This window comes from Falco rusticolus, chromosome Z (genome assembly GCF_015220075.1).
Source record: "Falco rusticolus isolate bFalRus1 chromosome Z, bFalRus1.pri, whole genome shotgun sequence".
Lineage (NCBI taxonomy): Eukaryota > Metazoa > Chordata > Aves > Falconiformes > Falconidae > Falco > Falco rusticolus.
The window spans coordinates 68,632,896-68,657,751 of NC_051210.1; the positions used below are offsets into that span (position 1 = coordinate 68,632,896).

The 24,856-nt window shown below is 42.4% G+C and overlaps 1 protein-coding gene across 4 annotated transcripts; it reads right to left on the bottom strand.

Annotated features, from left to right (window-relative positions):
- Positions 1 to 1,498: 1,498 nt before the first annotated feature.
- On the bottom strand, positions 1,499 to 21,350 carry ZNF131 (zinc finger protein 131). Of its 4 annotated transcripts, none has more exons than XM_037373723.1 (8): positions 21,218 to 21,350; positions 18,243 to 18,381; positions 15,537 to 15,638; positions 14,567 to 14,711; positions 10,757 to 11,120; positions 10,432 to 10,654; positions 6,188 to 6,318; positions 1,499 to 3,675 (listed from the first exon to the last, which is right to left on the bottom strand). In XM_037373723.1, the coding sequence occupies exons 2-8, from the start codon at positions 18,364 to 18,366 to the stop codon at positions 3,022 to 3,024; spliced, it is 1,743 nt and encodes a 580-aa protein (XP_037229620.1). In that variant the 5' UTR covers positions 18,367 to 18,381; positions 21,218 to 21,350; the 3' UTR covers positions 1,499 to 3,021. The 4 variants fall into 4 exon arrangements, with proteins under 4 accessions (XP_037229620.1, XP_037229619.1, XP_037229618.1 ...); XM_037373722.1 differs by adding an exon at positions 18,630 to 18,792 and having other exon boundaries at positions 10,432 to 11,120; XM_037373721.1 differs by having other exon boundaries at positions 10,432 to 11,120.
- Between the last annotated feature and the right edge of the window lie 3,506 nt (positions 21,351 to 24,856).

Consider the following 24,856-nt stretch of genomic DNA (forward strand, 5'->3'; position numbering starts at 1 on the left):
CTAGCAGAAAACACTACAGCTGAACAACAACAACAACAAAATCTAACAACACATAACATTTTCATGATAATCCCTGTAGAAAAGATACTTCAACCTTTAACAATAAGCAACCAAGTTAAACATCTATTAAAAATGTTTTCTCACAGGAAATAATAGTTACAGAATTTGTGTAAAAGAGTACCATATGCTACACTGTTAGCTAATTAAAAGTTGCACTACAGTCAGGTGAAGCAAAGCAGAAGTACACAATACTCCTTCAGTGACCATTTCACACAGAAAAAACATCCAATTTCATTCATCCTTGTAAGCCTGCAGATGAAACATGCCTTGGCTCGGGAAGACTGCCTTTCAAAAAAAAGCAGCTAGTCCTTTCTTACACTGCCTCAATGACATGGCATCTCTCAAACTATTGAGCAGCTCCTTTTCCCCTCTCTGCTTTTTCTTCAGAAACAGCTTGTGGCCTCTCAGGAATATCACATATAAATCTACAAGTCTGCCTCTAACCTCAGTCTCAATATTTGATGCCCAATTTTATTTTGTATCCGAACACATCTTACGGGTTTTTGTTCATTCCAGCTTTTCCACTTCCTACTGCCTAGACAACTTGCATGCTGCCCCATTGCAAGCTACAGGCCAGTACACGTATAATACAGGGCTCTGGGACCAACAGTATGTATGTATTTAGAGGCAAGATCTCCTCCAATGGTGCGTAGGTAATACAGAGAGGTCTGTGTGTCTATACAGACGTTTGGGGCAGAAAGAGGATGACAATGTGGCTGTTCCAGAGAGCAGCCCCCAGTCAACCTTCCCTCCTCCAGTATCAGCTGTGCAGTAATGAGGCATAAGGGACTCCACTGGTGGGAGCAACTTGGGCTTCAGACATTTGGGAAGGAAACTGTAAGGACAGGGCTGCAAAGGGAAAGGGTCTCCACTGGAGGCATTACTTGATGACAGCCTTCCACCCTGTCCTTCAGGGTAAGGAGGGGATTGCTCATGGTCCCTGCATACTCCCACCCAGGCTGTGGCTGGGGCAGCACTGGGTCTAACAGCAGAGCATTGTTACTCTCCTACCAAATTAATGAATTGTTATTGAAAAGGGGAGAAAGAAATAGCCCAACTGTGCTTCCCAAACCACAGCCCTGCTACCGATTACCACATGAAATGCTCAATTTGCATTGGATTTAAATTACCTAAAAGTTAGTTTCATTGGTTAGACACACAGCCAGACTGTTCCTTTAATTCCACAGATATAGACCTTGTGCCTATACACTCAAAAACATAAAAAAAATGAGTTATACAGCTAAGTAAGCAGGCTTGTCCCCTCCATGTTATCAAAAGATTGGCTTGTTATCAGAAGCTAGGCATAAATACAATAACCAACTTTCACTTTCATGCTTAACACTGGGCCATGTTCTTCCACCCGCATAGAATCTCATCACATATTACTTGCACCTCAGAAAACACAAAACATAATAAAAAAGAATGTAAGTTACACTAATCAAATTGTTTGAAATTTTAATTGAGCTCCATGTTTGTTTTGCAACATTTTCTGAAAGGCTACGACGAAACGCAAGATTCATTTTGAATGAGACTAAATTAAAGCACAAATCCCAGGAAACAACCCTGCATTTGGTGAAGATTGAAGAGAAAAGCCTGATTTTAACCAATATCTACATGACTAACAGCCGTATTAGGGAACGTCCTTGCAAAATTTCCTCCCTTCAATTAAGGCTTTGAAAAGAAAATTTTTCAGAAATATGGAGCACCTCTAATCTCAGGACAATAACTAAGAATTAGAAGTTCTTAGCATCCTTGAACATAGAGCTAGACAATTATTTCCTAAATCAATCTAACTTTACAGTAAAGAGTAATCTTATTAAAAATGAGATTGATTCTTACCACTGGGAGCTGGCACTGTAACTGCCAGTCACTCAGCTGCTCCTAATTTATTGGATGAAACAAATAATGCAACTTTTCATGGTTGGTATTGTTTTATTGTCCAATATTGATTAAATTATTTACATTCCTACTTTTCAATCCACAGTTTAGCACTCATACCTATGGCTTTTACTTTTATGTTTAGCATATCTTTGTGTCAAGTGTCAGAATTCCATTTCAAAAAACCAGGAACCTGATACCATATAGACAAGTCTCCTATATATTTATGTTTAAACATATTCATTTTTAAAAAGGATGATTTATAAAATAAAGACTTTTCTGGTAGCTTTCTTTCAGCTCATGTTTACCATAGATTCTACTGAGCTTTTCCTATTTCAATATGTCCCTTTTAGAGTGTCAAGCTGACTCAATGTGGAATTGGTTTCTTCCCTCAGCTCCCTGCCACTAAATTTAACGCAAAAAAAAAAAAAATCAGCAGCTGACAATATTAAGCAAAAATATAAAGCGCTATAACATAACCTACATTGCCTTTTACTCAGCTAGGTTGTTGGATAGTCTAGGAACTTTGTGGAAATTTGACCAGTCTGTGTTGAACAGGCACAGAATTTTTGTGCTCAGAGACCTCCAGCAACAATGTTTTTTTCCCCAGCCTCAAAGTTAGGGACCACTGTCAGGAACCAGCAGTCAGTCTGATCCAAAAATTCACAGGTATCCAATTGCCAATTAAAACAGAACCCACCAGATTTTACTGATTCTTCTGCCACAGACACCCTGCAAATCTATAACAAGACTTTGCTTCAATGGCAAGAGGAAAAGTTACTCTTTTTCTTTTCTTACGCAAGGATGCTGTAACAATGACACAAGCTATTCATTATTAAAATCCTCACAAAGCTGTCCATGTCTGTGGCAGTTTCTGTTTCATGGTATTACATGAATGGAAAAGTTATTTTCCACATGAGAAAAGTTTAGTAGTACATGAAGAAAGCTAATTTTGGTCCACTTGTCCAGCTTCCTAAGGACAGCATATTGGAAAGGTGACCACCAACAGTTCAAAAAACAATGTAAAAGTTAACAAAAATAATTTGGTATTTCATTCCTAAACCCACAGTGTGGTTATCTGTCCTAGTCATGCACCTTGTAATTCTGTGTGTCCACTAACTGTTGAGTTTTTAAGTCTTCAGCTTGTTCGTGATCTTCCTTATCTGCATCCTCTACTTGATTATGTTCCTTTTCTTCTGCTTCTCTCTGATCAACACTTTCATATTCCACTTGTTCAAGATCTGTTCCATCTATAAGTTCTGCCTGTACTTCTTCCATCTGTATTTGATTTACATGCTCAACTTGTAACTGCTCCACATGAACTTCAGCACCTTGTTCAGTTTCAATGTGTTCAACTTCCAAGTAACTAATTTGCACTTGTTCTTGCAGTTCATCCATCTGTGTGCCTTTCACTTGATTGTCCTGTATGAGATCCTGGTGCATCTGTTCCACAGTGACCTGTGCAGGATCCACTTGTACCTGAATTACTGGTAGGACATGGACTTGTTCCACTTGTTCTATTATAGTCATTGACGTTACTGGTTCAGCTTCCACTGGCAGAACCTCTTCTGTCACTATTCGTTCTGCAATATTGTGCATTTCTTTGAGATGCCTTCTCAGCTCACTGCCTTGCATAAACCACAAATCACATAAGGTACAGTGGTTGGGTTTGTCACCAGTGTGTATTACCAAGTGATCTTTGAATTGATCCCAGCTGTTAAACACGCTGTTACAAACCTGAAACAAAAGACAGAGTGTGTTGAACAGTGCCAAGAGAAATATGACAAAGTATAGTGCCTATTTCAGATCATGGCTTCACATAGTGTAGCTTCTTGCTACTTGCATTAAAAAAAAACATATACGTTAGAGGTAAAAGCTTAAAAAGCTGAGAAGTCAGCTTCAGATCACCAGAAAACCTGGTATTTAGAAACAGCGTGCTACTTTGAATTGTGCATACACAGGATACCTACAAAATTTGTCAGTGAAGCATTTGAAAGCTTTCTTATTTTAACCTTATGTGAAATTCACATACAGCATCATGCCACAGTAATTGTCTGGTGCTAGTTTTGAGTGGAAAGCTATTTATGTAATAATACTGTAAAATGAAAGTGCAACACAAACTGTCCTTTTACTGAAGTTCTACTAGCTAACTCTTCCTTATCAGCTTTCATTTGCTCATGGCATCATGAGGTTTAACTGGCTAGACTGAACTACCCTATTTTGCCACTTCAAAAAAACACTTGAGTGATTTCAGCAGATAAAATTCTCTTAAAACTCCATCCCTTTTATTGCCTTCCAGCTAAAAGTACTGCCTCAACTGCAGACACATTGTTTTCACAAAGTACATGAGCACACTTCCTTCCCTTCAGCTGGTGCTAAGTTAAGTAGCCTGAAAACAACACAGAGGCTGCAGAAATGAATGAGGTGCCAGGGTAGCAGAAAGAGAACAGGGTAGATAGAGTCAGACTTAGAGCAGAGAAAGAGGCTCAGGACTCTTTGCCCATGCAAGTGTTCTTGGCTGCTGGCAAACAGTTTTGAAACTGAATTCTCCATCTTGTCCATCAGCCACAGCACAGAAGGATGATGAAATATCTGACAGGGATTAACTCAAGAACAGGTCTGTGTAGTGGAGCTAAATACTGCAGTTTTTCTGTTGAAGTCTGTTAAAACAGGTTTGTGATGCTAGTGCCATGCCTTTTTTTCTTTCCCAGGCTCACTTCAGAAAAGTTGCACATACACTTTTATAAATATTAACCTTACAGATAAGCACTCAAAATTACTTAGTCGCACATAAAGATAATGACTATCAGTCATACCCAAGCACGTTAAGTACTGTTCTTGCACATGGAGCTTAATTCAGTACTCAAGCATACACTGAAGATCACCAAAAGTGCTCATAAAAGAAGCACAATTTTGTCTTCTCTTCTTTGTCCAGTGAGACAAGATTTATTTACTGAACACTACTCAAATTTAGTTCTAAAGAGAGAAAAATTCAAGAAAACTTTATCCAAGAATTGCTGTAGTTTTTGCAGGTTGAAGAAACACTAATCCACATTCACAAGTTCTGTGAGAGGATGTGGTATCAATTTAGCAAAAGAAAGCAATGACACAAAGTGATTAGACCAAAGGGTCACAAAGACAAAGCAGTATGTTCAAATGAAGCTGTTAAGTACAACTTTGTATTATACGGTAATTCTCACATTCAGAACAAACTTATCTTTAAGATGAAGGTACACTCCCGAGAATTAACTTCAGAATAGTGTAACAACTAAATAGTGCAACGCCTCAGTGAAACTTCTGATTAAATGATTTGATTAGCAACATAAAATTAACTCATCTACTGCAGTATTCAACACATTCTGCGAATAAGATTACTCTCCTTTGGAACAAATAAAGCCAATATCCAGCCATTCTCTTCACTGCACAGTCCGATTTAACCTCAAGCCACAGCCATTCTGTGAACTGAATAATGTGAGATCCTTAAGGGAGAACATGTGAGAGAGCATGTGAGAAACTGAGAGAGTGTGCACAAGAGAACATAAGACCACACACAATATAGAGCATGAGAGCAGCGTGTTTTATTCAAGACCATCACAGCAGTGGGGCAGCAAAAGAGCAAAAAAAAAATTGCTACAGCCAGCCTCACCTCTTGTATTTTCTAGCTTTTCAGAATCAGCTTTTAAAAGCTAAGTAACATATCTGAACAGCTTTTCAAATGTCAGTCACATATAGTGACCAAGTACCCTAGGTATCCATCTACAGCATTTATATTTGATTAAAAGATGTTACAGATTGTCATTGTAAGTTGGAATGACTTTCCAGACAAACTCAATTATGTTTGGTATCAAACAGAATAATAACAACAATAAGGGGAATATTTTCTATTTTGGACTCTTAAGTGAAGCATGCTTACAAGTAGGAAAGGCCTAGGTCAGTGCATCAAGAACCTTGAACATGAAGTAGAAAGATCAGTAAAATGCAGATGAACACTTACCTACCCATAAGAATCCCTCTGAGTATAAGTATTATGAGGCTTCATATCAGTAATTCCTTATTTAAAATAGAACTACTTAGATATAAGAACTTGTCTGCATGTTGCGGTTGAATGTGATCCTTGTATTTATTTCACTAGAAATAGCTCTTGGAGACATAAGCCCACTCTCGTTGCCTTTCCTGCTCAGTACTCCCACACTCCCTCGGCAGAGGAAGGAGGTATCCCGCCTCAGACTCTGCTACTTCCATTACCCACCTGGCATTCATACAGCTTCTTTCTTCCCTTTTTAGCTCCAGCTCCAGACTGACAAGCCGTCAGGTGACATTTAAGCGTGCTATTCCTGGCAAAACGTTCATGGCAGTTTGGACATTCAAATGGTTTTTCACCTGTTAAGACAGACACAGGGATTTGTAAGTGTATAAAACCAGCCAGTTTTCTGTCAGCTCTTTTTCCCCTCTCACCCTTTTGCGCAGGCTGATAAATATGCTGTAAAGGATGTGGCCACCTGGATTGTTCTACAGAAGAAAAGGAAGACATTCTGTGCAGATCTAATAAAAGGGCAAAAACTTAATGTGGACTCATAACTGTCATTTAGAAAAAAACCCATTACTACTGCTATTTATAGTACATTTAGGATTTTATGGAAATTTGATTACTATGCTGACAAAAGATCTTGAAGAAATAGCAGCTATTTCTCTCTTTTTATCTGATAATATTTACAATGAAAGAATCAACATTAGTAAATACCCAAAGTGACACATTAAAGAAGGAACTATTTAAATAATACAAAGGTTTACTTTCAAGAACAGTAACAGCTTATGCTTCACCGCTGAAAACTGAGCTCCAAAAAAAGAAGCTGGCATGGAATGAACACAAAATAACAATGCACCAGTATTAAAACAAACACACACCACCACCACCCCTCCCCACTCCAAAATACAGTGATGAGAAAGTACTGAGGGACATAAATGCGCACAAGTAAGATAAAAAATGCCTTCAGTTTGGCCACTTTATTTCAAACCTGGTACTAAATACAGAAGCCAGCTAAGGACAACAGCAGGGGAGGCTGAAAACAGGTGGTTTTCTCTTTTTCATTCAAAGTAGTATATTGTTATTACTGTCTTTAAGTAGTAACAAAGAACAACTGATGTCTCTGTTTACTACTTTCATCATGCATAAACACAATGAAATTCAAGGAAATTAAGTACAAAAAATTAGGAACAGTGTGTTTCTTCTGAAAATCTGGTAATTAATCTATGGAGGTACTGACACCAATATCACTACTGAAATAAATGGCTTAATGAACTCCAAAAAAGGCTGAGACATTTCAGTGAATAGCATAGGAATCCACCCTAGCTAGTTTAAAAGCCTGCATGTTCAGAAATGCAGTAGTTACTGACTATTGAGATGGAAAGCCAATAAATCTGTATTTTCAGAAATACAAAATTCTAGAAGTTCCTAATCAGCTTTTCAAAAGAAATCTACAAGTAGCCTATAATTCTCACTTACACACCTAAAGGCTACAGAAAAATGTTAAATGGTAGGCATATTCCCCCTCAGTGGTTACAAAATACTTTTTGAGACTGTTGTGCAGGTAATGCAGAGGATGCTGAACTGTCATCAGTCTTGCAGGTCAATGGTCACAGACTTGGCCCAAGCAACCGATGGATACTACAGAGCAAAACTCACACCACTTACCATCACTTATCCTGTGATCTGGTCCCATCTAAATAATTACTTAAAGGCACCAGTCAAGGATGGATTTATTCTATTCTTACTCAAATTCTTCACTAATCTTCAACATATTCTGCCAGAAATGTCCAGAAGTGACAATACAAAGATAATGGTGGCAATATCCAAAGGCCAAAAGACATTGTATGACTTTTTGCACAGTGCAAATCAATGCCATGACCTGGGCTGCACCAGTCAGTGTTACATATCTGCTATTAGTTAGAATTAATTAACCACATTTGATTAGGAACATAGAGTTTTAAGAAATATTTTAGTGGAATTTGTGTTTGCATAGCAACCAACAGCTACTATGAAATCCTCTGTACAGCCCCGTACCAAGGGTCAGAATCACCTAGTAGGAACGTTTAGAACTTAGGGAACAGTTTCATGATTGAATGCAGGATTGGATACAGTGATAACGTGTAGCCTAGGAGAATGTATTGAGATGTCAAAATGTAGAATTAATGGGAACTGGGGAGAGTCGAATGAAGCAACTTGTAGTTACCTGCCAAGAAACAGTGAATGTAGGTAAAAGGTAATTCTGGCAGGGGGTATTGCGACCACCGACTCATGTACCACCCACCTGAATAATACCCCAGACCCATTTCTAGACCTTTCTAACCTTTACTGCGCAGAATCAGATATGGGAGGGGAGTATATTAATGATTTTTGGGAAATACTATGTTTATGCATGAATCAGACAAAACCCCCTCCCTCCTTCTAGGTTCTGGAGATGATTTTCTTAATAGTTTTGAGAGTTACATGACATGCAAGACATTTTTGAGGTATTTCTTCAGACACTCAGAAGCTGCTTAAGGCACTGTATGCGTAAGTAAGAGAGAAACTCTGTGGATCTCCTTCCATTCTTTTATTGAGACGAAGATAATAATCATTAGTAACATCAAATTACTACATCGAAAAGAATTACCAACACTGATCAGGGCTCTACTTCTGCCCCACTTGCTATTTTCATGTATTTGCTAGTGTGATTAAGCAGCAACAGGATCAAATACTTTGTAGGACATTTTCTCCCAGGCCTTTTAATTTCATTTTAGCATTCAATCAATGCTACACAGAATTCAGAACTTAGAAAGACTTTGACTGAATGGGAATTTTTCCACTGACCTTAGGAGACCACAGTTAAATGTAGTATCTGTTTTGATTTTAAGCTTAAAGCTTTTCAAAATGGTAAACCAGAATTAGGTGCCATGCATTATACTTCTTGTAACAATATATATTTAGAAAGTACTCTGTACCTCCTCTGTGATGTCCCAAGTTCATTTGTGCCCAAAATCCTTCATTGCAACTGCAATCAACATATTGTGGTATTGGGGTTACTCTGTTAACCTGCCACAAAATTGTCTCTGAAAAGACTTTCGTAAAGTAGCTTGTATTTAGACTGCTCATCATGCAGAAACATTCCCTGCTTCGTGGGGGACAAGGATTTGCCAGAGTGTTTCTAAACGGAAGTTTTACGGGGCTCTTTGGAAGAGACTGGACACAGTGTCATATATCAATACTCTGTGAAGTCCCATACCCATATGTGGATAACTGGCTAGCTGAAAAGGGTCACATAGACATAGTCCAGCTGGCTGGACAAAAATGCACATCGCTCTCAGCTTTTCTGAAGTAAAGCAAAAATACACTATCCTTGGCTGTTCTTGTTACACAGTAACAGGAAGATCGCGGTGGGAAAAGAATGTTACAGGTGGGAACAGATAACTACAGAAGAGAAACTAGGGGCGGGCTTGGTATTTAGGCAACTAACCAATAATGAGCTTAACTTTTGTAATACGTATGAGCTAATTATAACAAGGCATAAAAGGTGACTGTAAGGCACAATAAAGGAAGTCTGCTGATCACTCATATTGAGTGACTGTGTCTTCCCTCCGTCGCGACACCCATATGCAAAGAAATTCTAATTAAAAGGCTTTAACAACAATAAAAAGCTGCAGAAGAAACAGGGATGCTACCTTTCATTAAATTCTTACTGATAAGTCATGACTGATGTATTAAACAAAAACATCTAGAAGATCAGGACTGCATACATTTCGCATTCAGTTATCTGTATAATGCTCAGTATCTGTTCAGACAGTAGGCTTTTCAGTGAGGTGAAGCAGTAGCATCTTAACCTTCCATATTATAAAGAAGGAGCACAAGTAATTTTGTACTCAAAAGATGCCATACCAGATTTCAGAGGCAGATTTCACAGTAAAAAAAAAGTACATACTACAGTGACTAGAAATGTTTTGCTGTGTTAATTAACAAAGAAAAATCAAATCATAAAGCAAGAGTGAAACTTTCCAAACAAGATGGATCCATAGGCATTTGCTCAGAAGTTCTGTTAGATACAGAAACCCTCTAAACTGAGAAGCTCCCAGTTTAGACTGTATTTCAACAGAAACACTTACTAGTAAAATTATAACAATAGAAGTAGCTCCTCAGCTTGGTACTTTTGAAGAAGGAAACATGCTTTAATAAAGATTTTGAAAAAATCTTTAAGATTTAATAGACTTGAGAGAGAAGCCTCATCAGTGCTTCCTGGGTTTAGGCACCTATTTTTAAGGCCCTCAATCCCTCAAAAGTTTACATCAATGGGAAACAGAACAAAACAAACAAAAAGGCAAACCATCATTTTAGTTGTAACTAGAAGCCAAGTGCTCAGGACTCGTGTTCTCTTCAGCACATTCCCTATTTCCCCAAAGCATGCAAAAACCTAAAATGCTAGAGCTAAGGTCATAACGACAGGACTATAGCAGTACTTTTACCTGTGTGCTTCCGGAGGTGCTCTTTAAAATGTCCAAAGTGGTCGAATTGCTTATTACAGTACTGGCATGTATGTATTTTCTTCCCAGGTCTTTGCTTCTTGCCGGCACCACCTTCATCAAGGTGGTAACAGGTGAGGTGCTGTTTCAAAGCACTCTCTCGTAGGTACCTTTTATTGCATATGTCACACTTGTAACTCTCAGTAGAGTGTGTTTTCATGTGTTCCTTAAAATGGTAAAACAATTTAAACGAACGGTTACATTTCTCACAGTGGAAGAAATTGTTCACGTGTGACAGCTGAAGTTCCACAATTTCAATACCTTCTACCTGTTTGCACGAGGGATCAGTTGCACTATCACCTTCTTCTTGGATCTGGCATTTTCTCTCTCCCTGACGATACTTGCTGGTGATATCTGCCAAAAGAGCCAAAGCAGATTCATCTGATGTATCTGTTGTCTGTATGTACTTTATGGATTGCTCTGCAGAAGCTACTTCTTCAAGTGTTTCAATGCTGTCATCTTCTACTTCAATTGTTCCTTCAGCAATCTCAACCTCAATTTCAACAGGCTCTGATTCTGCAGATGGCAGTGTTTCTGTGATAACATTAGAGGTTTCAGCTATTTTCCTCTTTTTGGGTTTATTTTTACCTTCTTCTTGATTTGATTCCAAGGGTGATGAATTTTCTTTGTTCCTGTAAAACATTCACATAAAAATGGTTAAGATCCATAAGCACTGACATAACAGATCCTGCCTAATACTGGCTTCTGAATCAACACTTTCTAGCTGTTTCTCAAAGACACTGAATGATTAATGACCACATAATCTGTGTGAATGTCAGAAGCTAATTTGCCCTTAACCTACACTCCTTAGAGCTGTAAAACATCATGGTTAAAGCTGCAGAGCCTTTGATATAAGGCTACAAAAGTGTTTTAAATAGCTTTGTTTGAATGACACAAAGCACCTATCAAGAAGAAAGGCCAGTTAGCTTAATAACATAAGTTTAGCTAAGAAACTCATGAAATTCTGTACTTTGAAAGAAAACTTCCCTGAATGAAGGAGTTCTCTGGCCTGCCTACTCAGAAATAATATTTAAGTCCTTCCTAAGGTATTCACCTCTGTGGTGAAAATTTACTAAATTGATGACTGCTTATGAAAAGTATTTGTCTTTAATTAGATATCGCTTAACTTGGACAGGGAGCTCAGGCAGCTCAAGGACAACTTTAATGAGTGGGTGGTGTTTGTCTTGAGCCCCCTGAACCAGCAAGATATGAGCAGGACCATCCAGACAACAAATATTGTGTGCAGCTGTGTCACGGTGGTAACTTCACCATGCTTGTGTGTCTGGCCAACGTTCCTGGTGTGCGTGAACCTTACGAATCATGAAATAGTGCACGCCTGCACTTAGCCTAAAAGTTTACACACACTGGGTGCGTAAACTATTTTGGTTTTTCACTGAGTATAAAGGCAGGCAAGCTCCAGGACTAGGCCAGAAGGTAATAAAATAAACTGCATTTATTCTTACATTTCATTTGGAATTCATTTTTGCTTGGTATCCAGTCAATCAGCAAAACAACCTCTTAAGCTCTGGAGCGTGTGCAATTGCCTGCAGCACTTACAGCTTGTTAGAAAACACTGCAGCTGTGACTTCACACGATAATTATTATAATATCTTGTACTTCAGGAAAGCACACAGCTAACAGCTGAGGTAAAAATAAAAGCCATTGGGATGTGCAAAGTGTTCTAGTTTAATGTTCTGGGCTTAAACACAACCCCCAGCTCTGTTCCTGTTCTCCCTGCACCATACACCCACAACCCCCTTCCTCTAAGATGTCAGGGATGATATGACATCTCAAACATAGAGCTCAGTGGGCCAATGCTTTCAAGTCACATCCTCAAGATTATCCACAGCACTTATGTGCTGGGGGTTTTATTACTGTTTATCAGTGTTGAAAATGAGTGGTTGTCTTCCCCTCAAATCAGACTGGCAGGAGTAAGCTGTGCTTTCACCTGCCTTTGCAGTCTGATGAACCCTTTTATATAATCTACTCCCCATCACTTTCACATTTTCTAGTAATAGCAGAGAGAAGGTTTTGCCCAGTATCTATATGTGGCTAATGATCTAATGCAGCACATAGCTCATTAAATTGCATCTTACTCTATTCAAACAGAGACAGACAGCAGAGGTAAACTTCCAGTTTCATCTAGCCTGGATCTCTGATGTCTAGAAGATGACAGTTACTTTGGACATTACTGCAAGGAGCTCCAGGATTGCGTACCAGAAGAATGATCTGCTCAGCAAAGAGAAGATCATCATGCCTGACCACGCTGCATGAAACTTTGATTGGGGAAACACACGTACACCACAACTGCACTTGAAGGAATAACAGCTAGTTGTTTTCTTTCTAGTCTACATTATGCAATGTGCAACTCTTTGTTGCACTATACAAATAGTTCTATAATTATCTCTACCTCTGCTGAATTTTCTGAAGCCTTCCCCTTTCAAAGCTCTAACTGAGGCACTGTATTGCAGCTCTCCCCATCTTATTGTGGGGAACACAGACAGCAACAGTGGTACTCAAGTTTGTCTTTCTAACGAAAAAAACCCTGAAACAAACCAACCCAACCCCCACAAAAAACTTTTCAAAATCTACAAACAATGGAAATAACTCTAAGAATAGACTGGCTTGCATGTGCATTCATTAGGCAAAACAGTTTTGTCCTTGTAACACAAGAATTACAGCATTCACTAGTGACGCGTAACCAACAGACTGAGTAACATTATTCAACAGTGGAAAACAACTGCAGGCTGGACATTTCAGCTTGATGGATGGATCTGAATCCTGTTCACCGGCTCTGTCAGTGCACACTGACTCAAAGCGATACTGTTTAGAACACACTTCTTCATTTTCAAGTGTTATTTTTAAACTCCTCAAGCAGACAGCTAAGGTCTGCTTTTTCTCCTGAATAAAAAAACCATAAAGAATGTTTATTTCAGCGGTACCATACTAAAAAAAAAAAAAAAAAAAAAAAAGAGAGGTGTTTGTGGGTAGGGTAGGACTACAAATGCGCAATTCCTTATCTTTCCTATTAAAAAAAATTACTACTTATTCAGTTCTCCTGCAAATCCACAGAATAAGCACAGAATAAGTTAATTTAGAAATAAATACTGATGTCAAAAAACCAGTTTCTAGTGCATCATGCCGTAGAGGGTTTTTCTAAAAAATAAAAATAAAATTTAGCTGGCTACTAGAGGAATCTGGGGCCAATGCCACTCTCCTTGGCTAATGTGTCTATGGGGAGACAATAAGGAAGCAACAGTCTTTCATCAGCTTGAATGCAAAGACCTTTCAGCAGGTCTAGAAGAGAAAGCAAAGATAACTGTAATGCTGGGAGCACTTATGGCCCCTCCTTCTGCTTCATGCCAGCAGAACAGTGTAGCATGCAGAAAGAATGAGAACATGACAGCACTTTGTGAAAGTGAGAGGGAAGGAAGGGGAAAAAAACCAGCATGATGGGACTGGCACCTGCTTTTCTCAGGTTGGACTTCGGTGATGGAGTACAGTTCCTGGCAGCGGCTAAAACGTGCCACAGCAACATCTGATTAAATACTGATCCTGTATAAAACTGATCATAACAGTTACATTCATTCAAAAGTTGAGACGTTAATTTTACAGCAAGAAGCTCTAAGATCACTGATTATTCTCCCAGAAATAGAAGAAAGATGCATGAAACCAAAACACTAGCATAAGCTTGTTTATGTGGTCTAGTGACACCTGAGGTACATCATCATCTAGTTACCTGAGGCACGTCACACCCAGCTGTCAATCAGGTGTGGGCCGTCAGATAGTACAGAGACCTGATATTAGTAATCACAAAGTCACAGCCCTACAATACCTGCAACACTGACCAGCCATGTCACTTTTCATTGAGTTCCAGCCCAAAGAATGTGACATTCATTTTTCAGCCTGTATAATTCTGACCCATATCTTATAATAGGAGAGTATATAGTCCCACACAAGTTTAGCAGATTCCAGGATAAGGAACAGCACTGCAAAATACAGGCAGCCAGCTCTCATAAAAGGATTCTTGTGACTCTACATTTCAGTGGTGGGAAGAAAAAGAGGTTTATATGCTTACCTGGTTTCAAGTGCTTTGATCGCTTCTAACATTTGTAGATACTCAGCTGCTTTCCAAACATCATTTGCTTCTTCCTCACCTTGGACCATTAGTTTTGCTGTATAGGTGAACTCAATTAGGTGACGAAATGCCATGTTACTTACACCTGTATAGAGGCAAGAAAAACAACAGTTTCTTTTCAAAATTCCTCAGTCTCATCTATCTGATGAATCTTGCACGCTCGCCTGCTCACCATTTGGCTCACAGTATTGTACCTGCCAGTTTCATGAAGATAACACCCTTAAAAGGCTCATGCTGGAAAATAAAGTCTACTATAGAAACATGTGAATCTGGAGCAACTACAGAGTTATGCCACGACAAAGATAAAAGGAAGGATAAAAAGGGACAAAATGTTGTTTGAATAATAAAATGTACAGATTTAAACACAAAAATATAATATCTCTCTCAAGAGACCTCTGAGCAGCAAGTTACTGGAGGCTGCTCCAGGAATTTGCTGCCTGCCTATCAGGCAAGTATTGCTCCATGTCTATCCTGCTCTTGCATCCCAAACAAGGAATCTGCCATTGGCCATCACAGGTAGCCTTTTCCATCTGACTGGAACGGCTGTTTCAAGGGAAAAGATTGTATGTCATACTGCTAGTCCTAAAAACATACAAGGTCCGCCTACCTCTGTTAGTCATGTATTGGGGGGAAGGCAAAAAAAAAACCCCAACCCCAAAAAACACAACCCACCCACAGAACCTCAAACTTTCCCTTCCAAAAGATTTAATTCAGGACTGTTCTTCTTAATTTTTCTTCAGGGGATGCTTTTTTCCACTGGTGGTAGCCGCCTTAGAACAACACAAGAGCTAAGATCTGGAAAGCTAATTGATACGACCAAGCATATAAGTAAGCCCATACAAAGGATACTACATTCATTTCTAGCTTGGGCACACAACTCTGAAGGTTTTTATTTGCACAAATCAATTACCTTCGATCTCCACCAAGGGCTCCTGTGTGAAATCTTGGAAGAATTTGTAGAAGAATTGGCTACAGGCAGCAAGAACAGCCTTATGAGCTTTGAAATGGTGACCTACAAGGAGAGACAAAAGTTTTGATTTAGGATAATACCTTCTTCACTCACAGCGCAGAATAAGTGCAGATGCAGAAAAGAGACCACTTAGTCTACAAATTTATTCCAGCAGCACCTAGTCCCTTAGTATGTCTCCTTGTAACATGGGATACTACTGCAGCTAGCCTGTCCCATCTCATGCAGACCCTTGCTGGCATCACTGACCTTGCTGAAACTCTGCAACTCAACCAGCTGGAGGACCCACTCACTCTAGCATTTCTCTTCTCACATATTTAAGTTATGCGAGTCCTACACAAACTTTGTTGCTGTATTCCTTTTTCTTGGACTCTGGTCTCAGGTTTTACCCAAGTCTTCCTTGTTTTTTGTCACTTTTACAGACTGTAGGAGACCAATGGGAAAAACAGTCAACTTGACACCATGGAAAGCTCAGAAAGGTGCAAACACCAGCAGGAGATGAAATTCCTTAAGGGAACAGGGGGTGGAGATCCCCTTAGCCTGTCCCAGGAAGGTCTCAAAAACTCGAGTAACATCTCCAACACTTTCAAGATCAAGCAAAAGGTTACTTTGTATGAACTAAAGACTGTTAAGAGGGAACAGCCTGCCGACGGGTAAATAATGGCCCAAGAAGCAGCGAACAGAGTCAGCAGATTTCTGCAGTAGCTGGAGGAAAGGTAATATGGCTCAATTCAAGACCAAAAAGACTTGCCGAACCACACCCATAAGGAGCATGCATGCTATGTTACATGGCAAGTGAGGCTGATTCTCATAAGAGATGGTCCAAAGAGGAAGGCAAGTGCCAAATAAAAGAAGGGACTTCAGGATGAGTGCTCCTACACAAAACATCCCCCATCGGCAGCCCCAGTGCTGGATCCAGGACTGGTGATCTCTCTCTCTCCCCGCCCCCATCCCTGTCTATGGAATAAAAGTCTGTTTGCCTATGGACCTCTGCTACTGTGTATACCCTACTCCAACCAAAAGAATCAGTGAATCAGAGTCACTCCTCCCTCCTTCTTGGTGAGATGTGACACAGACTGATGTATTTTATCACTATTTCTGCCAGCATAAACACCACTGCAGAACAGAAGCGGTTCTGCTCTGTTCTTTGTGTTTTCCAGACTACATATCCCCCAACAAGGCAACAGCGTTCTCCCAGGCACAGGCATGGACAGTCATAAGGCCCCATGGGACTAAGGTAAGAGAATTGACATAGATTAGATCTACACAACAGCTTTGAGCTCAACACATGGATCTGGCAATGCCAGAGCAGGAACAAACATGCAGGATAAGTTTTGTGCAAGCGCTGTCAGTGAAACTATGGCAGCTTCTGAAGAGTAATTTTTCTCTTTATTGACTTACTTTTTTCCAATTTGTGTTCTGTAGAATCCTTTTCCTTCAAGCAAGTCTTTACTACCCTTTTAAAGATCTGGTGGTACTCCTTTAGCTAAGCCTGTCCTAGTGGACACGGCCTGTTGTACTTGAACTCATCTGTTCTAAGACATGTTTGGGATAAGAAGCAATCTAGGTAATCCATCAGACACCATCTTTTCTAAGGAGATAATAAGCCCTTGTATCTCTGTCATCCTTTTAAACTAATACTTTTGTCCTTAGAACACATAAGAGAAGTGAGTGCTTCTACCCTATTTTAACTATATCACAGAAGGCTGGCATTGGAAGGGACCTTGGGAGATCATCTAGTCCAAGCCCCTGCTAAAGCAGGTTCATCTACAGCACACTGCACAGGATCGCATCCAGGCGGGTTTTGAGTATCTCCAGAGATAGAGACTCCACAGCCTCTCTGGGCAGCCTGTTCCAGTGCTCTGCCACCCCCAAAGTAAAATTCCTCCTCAGATTCAGGTGGAACTTCCTGGGTTGCAGTTTGTGCCCATTGCCCCTTGTCCTGTCACTGGGCTCTACTGAAAGGGGCCTGGCCCCATTCTCCTGACACTCGCCCTTAAGATACCTGTATGCATTGATCAGATCCCATCTCATTCCTTCTGCAGGCTAAACAGGCCCAGCTCTCCCAGCCTTTCCTCGTCACAGAGATGCTCCAGTCCTCTCATCATCTTCATATTAAAATAGTAGGCAGATACCAGAGAAGCGTAGGCAGATACCAGAGAAGCAAGAAGTAAATCTTATTTCAAGGTGTGTGTGGGGTTGTGGTGGTGGGCGTTTTTTTGTTTTGTTTTTGTTGTTGTTGTTTTTGTTAAACACAAGTTTGTACAAGTTCTCTGCATGCAAAAACATTCAGCTCAAGTTAGGGAAAAATATGTTAACAATGTTTTGGAAATCCTTAACATGTTAAATGCCACACAGAAGTTTCAAAGTGGGCTTCTGTCTGAAAATATTTAGCCCCTCATTTGGAAAAGCAGAAGCAAAATTATTAATCACTGGATTAATTTATTAATAAAATTATTAATCACTTCTGGAGACTCTCTTCGTCCCCAAGATTTAAAATGAAACTCTGCAAGAAACCCCCACACTGGGACAGAACCAAGTACTTATTAGCAGCCCTGTTTGACAGCTGACCTGTGACAAACCAAACAGCTTCCCAGCCCAGCCTTCACAATTCTCTGTATACCAACTGGTTCTCAGGTGTGTACGTACCATCGACAATCAGAGTGATATCTGTAAACTGGTCCTGCTCACGTTGCTCATTTAGTCTATCCAGAATAACTTTATAGTGTTCAGGGAATTCCTGGATACATTCCATCGTTTCTTCAGCTTCCATGGCAAAAGGCCTCGTCTGCAAAAGATGTGGTATGACAGTAAGAATACCGCACCGCTCAGTAAATAGTATGCATAGTCAGGCTGTATACAAACATGAAGTAACTGGCACTTTTCAGGGACTACGAAACCAATAGAAACACTAAACTGTCTTGGTAACAGGTTTACCTGATTTTAGCTGACAGGTAGGAAATGGTAGGGTTAATGAAAATACAGTCAATGTGGGTAAGTGTATTGCTTTATTCTACAGATTCAGCAGGGACCCACCTTCCTTAGAGAAAATATAGCAGGGATGTAACCTCTCCACAGCAATTCAACACCACAGCAGCATAATATCAGAGTATTTGTAGTTACTTCTTGGAATTCCACCAATCCACTTGGTGGGAGAACAGTTCTTAAAAATGGTCATATTCCAAATCAGATTTTGTGCCTAGTGAACACAAGATGTTTACTTCTTTACAAGATTTTTACTTACAAGATGTAAGGATGTAACAAAGCAGCCCTTTTCAGTCTCTGAGTACATAGGAGTTGCCAGCGGTTTAATGTGCTATCACATCCAAAACTAAAGAGCATCTTATTCACCCAGCCTACTTCTCCCCTGCCAGGTGAAAGATTCTTTGTGAACCTTTTGAAAGAGGCACATACGCTTGTGATCTGATGGCCCTTCCCCCCTTACTTATACAATAAACATAGCTGGGGGTGGGTGTTGCAAAGGGTCTCAGACCTGAAGAGGTTTAGCAGAATTCTGTCTGTGGAGGAAACGCAGATGTTAAGTCTGCTGTTTATGCAAAAGAACCTCAGGAGAGAGCCCCAGTGCCTCAATGAAAGCATTTCACAAATGAAGTCCAGGCAAAATGGCTTTAGATCTGTGCAGTAGCACTCATCTTCAACTCCCATGGCTCAGACCGAGAACGGCGCAGAAAAAGCAAAGATAGGTCAAAGTCACATTAGCACAGAAACATTGCTTGCTTACACAGCCTAATCCACTTTGAAGAACATGGGGTTTCTGACAGGCTTGCATGAATCTTAAAGGAATTTGAGACATACCCTTCGCTATACTGTTATACCTAGTACGGAGAAAAGGAAGGAAGTTAGGGGAGCAGGTAGTATCAAACCAAACATTGACTATAAAGACAGGAATTTCTGGTGTGACAAAAAAGCTTAGTTGCCGGCTGGGATTAAAACATGACACTGCTGTTACAGCTTTGCCAAGATGCTGAAATACCTATCAGGGTCTTAAAAGGAACAGAGAAGATCAGCCTGTGAGGGCAAGAGGGAAGGTGAGGTAGAAGGCAGCAGATGCCTTCAACAACAAAATTTTGACTTGTAACTCTCAGGATTTCCACTTACCCAAATGCAATTTACTTCCAAATGTTTGTAGGGGTATCTTACCAAAACCCTCATCACAATAATAGAGTAACCTGCCCCCGAAGAAATCCAAGAAATTTTAAAAAGCCTTTCTCAGAACACTCTAAAAACATGAATGACAAAACATAGAGCTTATGATGACTACTTTGTCATGAATTAACACAACTAAAGTGTGAACTTAGTGTGTATGTAAAAGCAGTTGCAGCATTGAGTATTCTCATTTTAAAAACTCACATTGCAGAAAAAAGCCCAATAGAACCATACGTATTCAGTAAGAGCAGGACTACTTTGGAGGAAGAACTGAGAGGTACAGTCGAGAAAACCAAGAAGCCGTGCAAGACAGAAGCGAGATCCAAGTTGCCACTTACGAGTAGGCACATGGCCATGTGATGGGAACTGCACTACTTCAGCTGTTTAGACAACTGATGGGAACTGGACTCCTTCAAGGTGTTTACCTTGATTTTCTTGGAAGACCCAGTCAACTACTGACTTAACCTTACCAGCTTGTAATGGGATGCATCTCATGTGATGCACTGCGATCTGTACATCTGTTTTTATCAGTCTACCTCAATGAAGCCCTATTATCGTTATCCTCCTGGACTGCCACAGGGACTCCCTGCATTTGAGGCACTAGACACGTGCTTTCTTTGCCTACGTGGCCGATACAGGAACGCAAGCAGTCAGAGCAGTGTCACGGCAATTCGGATGACCCAGAGAGGCAGAATAAGCGCTGGCCAAACGGCCGCCATCTCGCTGCAGCCGTACAGGGGCAGGGGGATCCGAGGGCTGCCTGGCGGGGCACCGCAGCGGTCGCCTCCAGGGCCTCCTCGTGCGCTTCGCCGCGCGCTTTTCCCCAAGCGGGAACAACCGCAGGGCAAGGACGCCCAGCCAGCCCCGGGTCCCCGGCGTCGCTGGGGGGGGCGGCCCCGCCACAGGCCGGGCAGGAGGGGTGAGGGTCCCGGTGCCCTGGGCGGCCGCCCCGCCCGCCCCGCGGCTCTGGCGCGCTCCCGCAGGCCCCGCCCCCGCCCAGCCCCGGCTATCGCGCCCCGCGGCGAGCCACGGGCCCCCCGCACCCCCGTCGCGGCCCCATTAGCGGGCGCTGATGGCAGTCAGCAGAGCCCCCACCAATCGTAACGCGGTGGCAGAGCCCGCCCCAGGCCGAGGAGCCAATGAGCGGCCGCCGAGTCCCAGGAGCGGGAGAAGGCGGAAGGCCTAGCCAGCGCCGAGTGCCCGCCGGGCATGGGCGCTCCGAGAGCGCTGCGAGCGGCCGCCGGCGGGCGAGAACGTCCCATCGGGGCGCCCCCCCCCGAGGAGCGGGACCGGCCGGTGCCGGCCCGAGCCGCCCGCTCGGCAGCACCGCCGCCTCGTTGGTCCTTATTACGTCATCAAAGCGCGCATTAAATCGATCCTTTTCAATTCCCGGCCGGGTCGCGGCCCGGCGGCGCGGCGCCCCGCGGGGTGGGTAGGTGGTTCCGCTAAGTACTCACCGCGAGGAGCCGCTCGCCCCGCCGCGCCCGCTCCGCCGTTACCGCTTCCTGCTCGCTAGCACGGTGGAAAGCAGGGTGAGCGCCGGCCAATCGCGACTCGCATTCCCGTCCTGCCCCGCGCGAGGGAAGTGACGTCAGGGTCACCTTTCACACGGCGGGGCGGGGCGGGGCGGCGCCGTGCGTTCTGGGAGCTGTGGTCGCTGCGCCAGCGCCCGCGCCCGCGGGGCGGTGCTGCCGCTACGAGCCGCGGCTGCGGCGGGGGCTGCCCCGCTCCCCGCCCAGGGCCTGCACCGTCCCGGCGCCGCTGGGCAGCCGGTAGTGCCCGCGCCGGGTGGGGGCGCCGCGGGAGGCGGCGGCTCCGGTGGCCTCCCCGGGCCGGAGCAGTGCCGCGATCCCCGGCGGCGGCGGCGGGAGGCGCCGTGGCGGCCGGCAGGCGCCCGCCTGGGGGCGGTGTAGCGATGGGGAGGCGGCCGGGGCAGTTCCGCCGCGGCGGGGGCGCGTGGCGGTGGAAGGAGCGCGCGGCTGGAGCCGTGGTGAGGCCCGGCGCTGTGCGGGGCGAGGCGGGTCGGTGCAGGCGCCCCGCAGCAGGGGGCTGGCGGCCGGCGCGGCCTTTGCTGCCACGGGGGCCGGGAACGCGGGGCGCGGCCTGGCCCTGATGGCGAACGCGCGTTTCCTCTGCCGGGCGCGCTCGGTCCGTGCGTGGCGGCGTTTGGTGCGAGTGACCGCGCTCGGCGTGCGGCCCGCCGGGAAGTTATCGAGCGAGCCCTGCGGTGGCGGCCCACAGGAGCACGGGCACCCCACCTGCCGGGCTGTGTCACCACGGCACTCGGCACCCCTGGGATTCTGAGACCCTCGTGGAGCCAGCCCCCTCCGTTACACAGCCTCTCTGTCAACGCAGGGCACGCACACCGCGTTGTTCGCCTTTTCCAGTTTAAACAGAGTAGTACTCAAAATAATCATCATGAAGTGGCGTCAAAAGCTGCACTGAAATACCGCTTAGCAAGGCTACTGTTCCTTTCTGTGGTGCCCAGCTCCCCCCCTCTAACTTCAAATCCCAACAGATGAAGAAGAAAACGGCCAAGCAGTGCCTAAAAGCTAGAGCACAGCTGCTGAGTGACTTGGCTGAGGCACCTGAAGAAAAGGTAACAAGTGAGTGGCCCCTCTGCTACCCTGTCTGGGTGCTGGCAACGTGAAACTTGGGTTCCTCTTCTAGGCCAGAGTATTCAGGGGCACCCCTAGTCAGTCAGCCTTCGTGTGTTGTCACCAGATGAAAACATACTCATCCAAATAAACCAGTGTAATAATTTAACTTGTCAAAACAGACAATGATTGTCCCTTTGATGGCCTTAATGTCAATCATGATGACGGAAGAGTTGCCGCATGCGATGGCTATTTGCCCATGTAATTCATGTGAATTAACTTTATGAACTCCACTGCTTTTCCCTGGTGCCACATCTACATGACTGGGTTTGCTGTGTTCATCCTCCACTAAGAAGGGTAAATGCCCATGAAGTTAAGGCAGCCATTCAGCATAGAAATCCTGCAACATAAAAAACCCTCATAAATAATAGACATTCAGTCAAGTTAAAATTAATTGTTACCTAGTCTTTAATACATAAATCCCTAAGAGACTGTGCAGTGTTTTATAATACAGTAATAAAAAAAGTTTTTATCAGTATGGATGTTTTCTCATGTAATATAAAAAAGTTTGAAGTCAAGTTTATGTCCTTTTGATTTCTTCATGTTACTGCTTGATAGCCTTGCTAATGTAACAATGCTATTGTTCTTGTTAGTAGTTCTCAGACAATTGTTTTCAATCTAGGAGTTGTCTGCCACACACGTTCTTGTTTTCTGGTATAGGGCAGTACATGAAGAATGATGATGCATGTTGCATTTAAAAAGTACAAAGGTTCACTTTAAACTGTTACAGGTCTAATTTTTAGTTGAAGAACTGTATCTCCAGTAGCCTGTAATTCAAATTGAAATATTGCTAAAGTTACCACTGCAGGACCAAAATACAATGCAAGAATTAAAAATGTCCATTCCAGCACCTTCTATCTAGACAATGTTGGTGGCTTGCTTATTTTTCATTAATTTATGGGTTTTACTGACCATTTGCTTCCCCCCCCCCCCCCCCCCCGGCATTTTTCATAGTGGTTTTTTCTCTACTTTTTTCCTATTGCTTCACCCATCTCATTGTACTGTCAGGTTAGATGGGAGCTTTTAAATGAATGGTTCCTGATTTGTCCTAACAGCTTTCAAATACAAAATCAGACTGACTGAGCTGTAACTTTTGAGGTTCTCCTTTTCCTCTCTTAGCAATGGGTGTGATGTTTCCCAGCGCTACCTCTACAATTTCTGAGAGTTATGTTACAAAACAAAGTGGATTAATTCTAAGTCTCAAAATAACCTGTTTTATAGTGCATTTTATTTACATGAAGAAAGTAATGTTATGCAAACATCCAAACGATCTGTACCCATATCTCTAGTTCAACCTGTACTAGCCATTTGTATCACTAAAATTTCCCAATGTTTTTTTTTTTGCTTGTAAAGAATCATCTCAGTGACCCTCTATTCATTAAGATAACCTGATAAGCCTTCTTGACACAACATTCAGCTGAGTTTGGGAGTAATACCAAAGTGTAGATGTTCTCTTTCGGCTCTGGGTTTCTCATGGCAGTCTTGAAGAAGGCAGAGAATATCCAACCAGAGTGAGTGTTGGTAGCCTCTCCCAGGGAGAGCTGTGAAGTAGCAAACAGACAAAAATGAATACTGAACTAATCATAGAAAAGCGTGAATTGTACATTTCCCTTCCTTAATAAAGAAAACTCCTCTTGTGTGAAGAAATGAAGGAATTAATAAAGTGCAGATGTGAAACCAAGGATTAGAAGGGATGCTTATGTGCAGCATTGAGTAGATAACTATTTTCCAGAAACAGTTGATTCAGATTATAAATGAAGGTCAAAAAGGACCACTAGATGATCTAGTGCAAGACTATCCATTTGGCAGACTGTGACCTACACCCAGCTTGCTGGAGAGTTCTGACTTGCTCCCCAAAGAGTTTTGAAAGCTGCTTAGTGAACTTGTTACACACCCAGATCTTCTACCACATTGTCCCACATCAGGACCAAATGATTGACCCAAGGAGGTGCAGAATTCAGATAGCTACAATGTGGCCTTTTCTGGTCTCTTCTATTAAAACAAGTCTTACGAAACCAACTGCTTATTCCTGTAGTGATATCAATCATTTGAAGAAATCTTCTCTGTATCAGACGACTCAGCATGCCTCCATTGCACAATGACTTGTTCTGTGCATGAAAGGGCTTTACTGTCATGCCTAGGGCAAACCAGATGTGTGCTGTTATGCAAGAGAAAAACATTTCTGCAGAGCCCTTTTGATAGGTATGCTAATGAAACAATATCAGTGACTGACTGTAAAGTTTTAAAGGAAAATAAATATGGGCTGTGCCTCTGACAGAGAACTGCCCTGTTAATCCTCCTCATCTCTTGACTGTTTCAAGAGGGAAAGGGACAATACAAGGAGTTAAAGAAAGTCAGAACAATAGTGGTAACTGTAAAGTGCAATGTTTGAAAACTGTAATGTGCTGAATTGTGAACTGATACTAACAACCTTTAAAC